The 6,668-nt window shown below is 50.5% G+C and overlaps 1 protein-coding gene across 3 annotated transcripts; it reads right to left on the reverse strand.

Annotated features, from left to right (window-relative positions):
* Nucleotides 1-5,278, reverse strand: ccn1l2 (cellular communication network factor 1, like 2). Of its 3 annotated transcripts, none has more exons than XM_080466655.1 (5): nt 5,078-5,278; nt 4,767-4,980; nt 2,630-2,980; nt 2,043-2,260; nt 1-1,475 (listed from the first exon to the last, which is right to left on the reverse strand). In XM_080466655.1, the coding sequence occupies exons 1-5, from the start codon at nt 5,135-5,137 to the stop codon at nt 1,179-1,181; spliced, it is 1,140 nt and encodes a 379-aa protein (XP_080322781.1). In that variant the 5' UTR covers nt 5,138-5,278; the 3' UTR covers nt 1-1,178. The 3 variants fall into 3 exon arrangements, with proteins under 3 accessions (XP_080322781.1, XP_080322782.1, XP_080322783.1); XM_080466656.1 differs by having other exon boundaries at nt 573-1,466; nt 5,078-5,277; XM_080466657.1 differs by lacking the exon at nt 2,043-2,260 and having other exon boundaries at nt 576-1,475; nt 5,078-5,277.
* Between the last annotated feature and the right edge of the window lie 1,390 nt (nt 5,279-6,668).

Genomic DNA, 6,668 nt, shown 5'->3' on the forward strand with positions numbered 1-6,668 from the left:
GGTGGACAGACCAAGTTGGATTGTTATTAGGATGACTGTCAAAATAAAACTACCAAGTTGGATTATGACGGTGACTGTCAAAATAAAACCACCAAGTTGGATCGTTATTAGGATGACTGTCAAAATAAAACTACCAAGTTGGATTGTTATTAGGATGACTGTCAAAATAAAACTACCAAGTTGGATTGTTATTAGGATGACTGTCAAAATAAAACTACCAAGTTGGATTATGACGGTGACTGTCAAAATAAAACCACCAAGTTGGATCGTTATTAGGATGACTGTCAAAATAAAACCACCAAGTTGGATCGTTATTACGGTGACTGTCAAAATAAAAGTACCAAGTCCAGGAGAACATGGACTGGGAGTCGTGACACCACGGAGGATACTTTGTTCTGATTGGCTCTACTGAGCATGTGCAGAAGAAGTAGTTACTACATGTCACCAACATCCAGATTATAGAGCATCTTCCTCATCTAACGTCAGATTATAGAGCATCTTCCTCATCTAACGTCAGATTATAGAGCATCTTCCTCCTCTAACTGAAGTAAACATTGATTCTATTGATCTTCCATCACATCACAGGTTGGTACAATTTTATTTAACGTGGGAAACAGAAGAAACAAACATTAAATGAATATCATGGAACTTATATTATATTAGCGGCATCGTTTTGTCCCTGGAAGTCGAGCACTGAATGTACACTATAAAAACACACACTCTCACTCAATAATCTCACACCCCGAAAAATGAGGTGATCCTCGGATTAACCACTCCACAGCTACCGGTGAAGTCTACCATATATACACATACTACACGTAGAAGAGGAACGTCAAGCACAGTCTGTAAATTCTCTTTCACACACACACGCACACACACGCACACACACGCACGCACGCACACACGCACACACGCACACACACACACACACACACACACACACACACTCCTGGGAAGTGGACAGCCGCCTCTCTGTGTGACGTTAGAAATAAATAAGATGGGGTTTGAACCGGAGCTCTGACGGCGGTGCGAGAGCAGCAACACACCTCCAGTGTGGACAGACTGACATGGCGGCGGGCAGGAAGCTTAAAGTGCAAAGCCAGCGTGTTGCTTTCCCACCCGGCTGCCAGACGGGGGCGGCAGCGGGTTCGGGGGAGGGGCCAGCAGGGGGCGGAGCCTCAGTCCCTGAAGGTGTGGATGTCGTTGTGCAGGCTGACGGCGGGGCTGGAGGCGCCGGCGTCCAGGCGGCAGTGCCGGCTGCAGGCGCAGCGCTGCACCCACATCACGTTGTAGAAGGTGTCTCCGTCCGGGCAGTGGAAGCGCAGGCGCACGGTGCGGGACGATGACGGCGTGCAGCAGCGGCCGTCCGTGCATCCGCCGCAGGAGCGAGGGCGGTACCGCGGCGCTGTGGAGCACGAGCCGAACGTGATGCTGGCGGGCTGCTGAGGACGGAGGGTCCGCTGACACTTCTTCCCCTGAGACAGAGGGACGCAATTAAAAGATGCTCTATAATCTGATGTTGGTAGGAAGACGCTCTATAATCTGATGTTAGATAAGGAAGATACTCTATAATCTGATGTTAGAGGAGGACGGTGCTCTATAATCTGACGTTAGAGGAGGAATATGCTCTATAATCTGATGTTAGAGGAGGACGGTGCTCTATAATCTGATGTTAGAGGAGGAAGATGCTCTATAATCTGATGTTAGAGGGGGAAGATGCTCTATAATCTGATGTTAGGAGGAAGATGCTCTATAATCTGATGTTAGAGGAGGAAGATGCTCTATAATCTGATGTTAGAGGAGGAAGATGCTATATAATCTGATGTTAGGAGGAAGATGCACTATAATCTGATGTTAGGAGGAAGATGTTTTATAATCTGATGTAAGAAGAACATATCAGCTTCTTTCATTCGATCTCAGATTAAGATTAACGAGGGGCTCCTCCAGCAAACAGGAGTTTAATGAAGTAGAAAGTGACGAGGGTAAACTAATTAGAATGCTCTGGGAGGAGCAGAGCAGCGGAGGCGGCTGGTGTTCGGTACCTTGGCCGCTGCAGGCGGCGGCGGCGGCGGCGTCCCGCAGGGTCGGACCTCACACAGCCGGGTCTCTGGGACCAGCTGGCAGGTCGGGTTTTCGTTGCTCACCCGGCTGGACAGGCCCCGCCCACAGGTGGTGGAGCAGAGCGTCCACTCCGACGTCTGCGGGACGCAGCCGGGCACCGTGAACGGGAATGCCGCGGACACGGGGAAGGACTCCAGCTCTGTGAGACGGACAAACCGTGTTTCCATGACGACCACAAACCAAGTCCGACCTGAAGTCCTCAAAGGTGCGACGAAGTTAGTCGGAACAACCGGAGAGGTTCTGCTGGACGTTTTTGACCCCCGACATGTCATAAGTTAGGTTTTCTACCTGGAGTTCAGAACAGTCGCCGCTCTTTTGTTATGTTTAATATCGTTTTTCTGTTTTTGTTGGTTTTGGTTTTTTAGTTATCCCAGTTCACTAGATTTAGGCACCGTTTACACCACAACCCATGTGGCCTCTCTCTTGCCCCGCCCCCATGTGTTGGTTTTTTTGCCATCTAAAGTGCTCCCAGTCATCTTTACATCACAACCCCCCCAGCAGTGCTAACCTGTGACCACGCCCCCCCCGGGGGCGTCCGGGTGAGGGGGCGGGGGTTGGACCTCCAGCAGGGTGTCGATGTGGTTGGGATGGACGTGTCCAGCCGTTCTGCCGGCGGGCGGCTCCTCGCCGATGCGGTTGTCTTCGTCACACAGCCACTCCTCGCAGCAGCCCCCCCGGGGCCGGGTCAGCCGGGGCCGGGGGCAGCGCCACAGGGGCAGCGCCACCTGGGGGGGGCAGAGCGGCATGCAGCCCACCACGCCGTTCATGCAGGTACACTGGTGCTGGCAGACGGGCTGGAAGTCCTCGCCGTGCTGGTACACGCGGCCGTTGAACGCGCAGGGCAGACCGTGGGCCTCGGCTGACCAGCGAGACAGGAAACAGAAAACAGGAAACAGGAAACAGGAAGCAGGAAGAGAAACAGAACGAATCAGAACCACCATGTGAATGTGTGTCAACACTTTATAGAAAAATGTCCAGTGGTCAGCGTCTTTAACATCCAGCTGAAGAAAAACAAGGCTTCTTTTCATTGGATTACTTTACATGGTGAGGCTCCGCCCCCTTTCAGTTCATCATCACTGCAAAGCGCAGCAAGCTGACCAGTGATTGGTCGAAGACTTTGCCCATTGAGGTGACGTTTCTAGTGAAAAGGCATCAGTTTCATTTCAGTAAAGTTCGCGCTTCATAGCTGGAGTAACTAGTTCCTCTGCACATGCTCAGTAGAGCCAATCAGAACAAAGTTTCCCCGTGGTGTCATGACTCCCAGTCCATGTTCTCCTGGACTTGGTACTTTTATTTTGACAGTCACCGTAATAACAATCCAACCCAGTCAATGTGACGCTTACTGGATCGTTTGAGTGTTTTTGCCACTGCTGAATAAACGGACGTTGTTTTCAGGACGTTGCCATGGAAACGATGCAATTTCACTTTGAATGTCATATAAATGGAGCCTTGATGATGTTTAGCATGTAGCATGTAGCGTGGCGCTGGTCTCCACCTCACTGAGCTCCCGAGCATCTTTACAGAACTTCCTCCACTCGCTTCCCACAAGTTAATGACGGTTTTCTTTCCGTCTCCGACAGTAAAGAGCTTGTGTACAAAGTTGTGCGTGACGTAATGAAAAACTAGACAAAGATCCGAACTGTGTGTAACCAGAATGGTGAAACAAATAAATAAAAGACATAGTTCTGGATGAATGAGAGTATTTATAGTCACTAAAACGGGGCGTTTCCTGTTTTTAAGATCATTTGAAGTCGTTATGTTAAATTTGAAAGGTAAAAAAGTTATTTTCTGTCCATGCTGGTGGACTGTGACTCCCAGCCCATATTCCTCCGGACTTGGTAGTTTTATTTTGACAGTCACCGTAATAACAATCCAACTTGATGGTCTGTGCACTAGAACGTCCGTGTTCTCCCAGTGTTCATGTTTAGAGCTCAGTGTTCTCTGCTGTGTGTGTGTGTGTGTGTGTGTGTGTGTGTGTGTGTGTGTGTGTGTGTGTGTGTGTGTGTGTGTGTGTGTGTGTGTGTGTGTGTGTGTGTGTGTGTGTGTGTGTGTGTGTGTGTGTGTGTGTGTGTGTGTTTGGTTTCAGTACTAAAATTAACGACAGCGCCAACTAGTGGCCCAACACGGTGGAAACGGAGATCATTTTCTGAACGTTGCTGTGTGAACATGAAACCTTTCTGAAATGAAAACACCATAACGATGCGTCTTCACTTGACTCGTCGTCGTGGAAACGGAGTCTCACAGTCTCAAAGTGTTTGTTTGGGGTCTGAGCGGCCGGACGGCGGGAGAATCGTTGGTGAAGTCCGGCTCAAACCGGTCGGGCTTCATGTTCAGTTCCAGGTGGAGGTTTCAGAGTCCGAGCAGCAGCTCCATCACGTCAGCTTCAACCAACCAGAGAGCAGGATGACGTGACACCGGGATGATAACATAAAACCTTAGTACCTGCTAACAAGTACTTCCTTTAGTAACACCCACAGTCGTGGTAGTAGTAGTAGTAGTAGTAGTAGTAGTATTAGGATGAGAGTGTCTTTGTTGTGTATTGTTACATTAGAAGAGAAGAAATGTGTCCAGAGTGGATTGTTGTTGTTATTTGTGCTCTAGTTCTTCCTCCAGCGGGGGTGAAGTGTGATGACCCCCCCCCTCACCTCTGCACAGTCCCCGGTGCGGGTCTCCCCCGGCCCCCAGGTGGCAGCGCAGCCCCTTGATGTGGTCGCAGGGCCGCATGGCGCCGCAGTCCTGGTTGAACTGTCCAGCGCAGACCCTGCAGCAGCCGCAGCCGTCGCTCACCTGGCTGACGCCCGGCGGGCACAGCGGGGGCATTGGGGGGCAGGAGCACTCGGCCGGGCACTCAGCCTCCGCCTGGGGGGGGCAGGTCAGAGGTCATCAGGGTCACGAGAGAGAGAGAGAGAGAGAGAGAGAGAGAGAGAGAGAGAGAGAGAGAGAGAGAGACACTCACCATCACCAGCACCAGCAGGGTGGAGAGGATCTGCAGCTGAGTCACTGGCCACTTTAACATTCTCAACTATGATGATTGAATTCCACAAAGAGCAGTCAGGTCCAGGTCCAGGTCTAGATCCAGGTCCAGGTCCAGGTCCAGGGTGAAAGTATCCGACAGGTGGGAGAGTTTCTCCTCTGAGCTCAACTCAACTTTCACTCAGAGGAAAGTTTCCCTGAAGACTCACTTATAGACACACAGACCACCGCCCCCACTGAGGAGGAGGAGGAGGAGGAGGAGGAAGAGGAGCAGGGGGAGGAGGAAGAGGAGGAACAAGGGGTGGAAGAGCAGGGGGAGGAAGAGGAGGAGGAGAAGCAGGGGGAGGAAGACTAGCAGGAGGAGCTGTGATTCAGCTTGTTAATAATAATAATCCATTTGATTTGTAATTCACTTTACGTTTGGGAAACAAATCCCAAAGTGCTCCAATAAAAACATTTAAAAACAGATTAGAAAACATTAAAACACAATAAAATCACAAAACCCACAAATCAGCCGTACGACTGTCTGAATAAAAATGTCTTGAGATGAATTTTAAAAGAGTTCAATGCCTGACAAACCCTGATGTGCTCAGGAGGGGGCGCCAGCGTGGACGGCCCTGCCCCCAGCATGTTGTCATGGTACCACCCATTGTCATGGTACCACCTGTTGTCATGGTACTGTTGCCATGGCACCACCCATTGTCATGGCACCACCTGTTGTCATGGTACTGTTGCCATGGCACCACCCATTGTCATGGTACCACCCATTGTCATAGCACCACCTGTTGTCATGGTACCACCCATTGTCATGGTACCTCCTGTTGTCATGGTACTGTTGCCATGGCACCACCCGTTGTCATGGTACCACCCATTGTCATGGCACCACCTGTTGTCATGGTACCACCTGTTGTTATGGTACCACCTGTTGTTATGGTACCTCCTGTTGTCATGGTACTGTTGCCATGGCACCACCTGTTGTCATGGTACCACCTGTTGTCATGGTACTGTTGCCATGGCACCACCTGTTGTCATGGTACCACCCATTGTCATGGTACCACCTGTTGTCATGGTACTGTTGCCATGGCACCACCTGTTGTCATGGTACCACCCATTGTCATGGTACCACCTGTTGTCATGGTACTGTTGCCATGGCACCACCCGTTGTCATGGCACCACCCGTTGTCATGGTACCACCTGTTGTCATGGCACCACCCGTTGTCATGGTACCACCTGTTGTTATGGTACCACCTGTTGTCATGGTACCTCCTGTTGTTATGGTACTGTTGCCATGGCACCACCCGTTGTCATGGCACCACCCGTTGTCATGGTACCTCCTGTTGTCATGGTACTGTTGTCATGGCACCACCCGTTGTCATGGTACCACCTGTTGTTATGGTACCACCTGTTGTCATGGTACCTCCTGTTGTTATGGTACCACCTGTTGTCATGGTACCACCTGTTGTTATGTTACCACCTGTTGTCATGGTACCTCCTGTTGTTATGGCACCACCCGTTGTCATGGCACCACCCGTTGTCATGGTACCACCTGTTGTCATGGCACCACCCGTTGTCAT

The sequence above is a fragment of the Lipophrys pholis genome (assembly GCF_963383615.2).
Source record: "Lipophrys pholis genome assembly, chromosome: 7".
Classification (NCBI taxonomy): Eukaryota; Metazoa; Chordata; class Actinopteri; order Blenniiformes; family Blenniidae; genus Lipophrys; species Lipophrys pholis.

Bases quoted from the DNA above. Each gene is read 5' to 3' on its own strand.
- ccn1l2 (XM_080466655.1), bottom strand. From the start codon at position 5,137: ATGTTAAAGTGGCCAGTGACTCAGCTGCAGATCCTCTCCACCCTGCTG. The intron at 2,261-2,629 runs GTTAGCACTGCT...TCCGTCTCACAG, and splicing joins CGGGGGGGGCGTGGTCACAG to AGCTGGAGTCCTTCCCCGTG. The intron at 1,476-2,042 runs GTACCGAACACC...CCTCTGTCTCAG, and splicing joins CGCCGCCTGCAGCGGCCAAG to GGGAAGAAGTGTCAGCGGAC.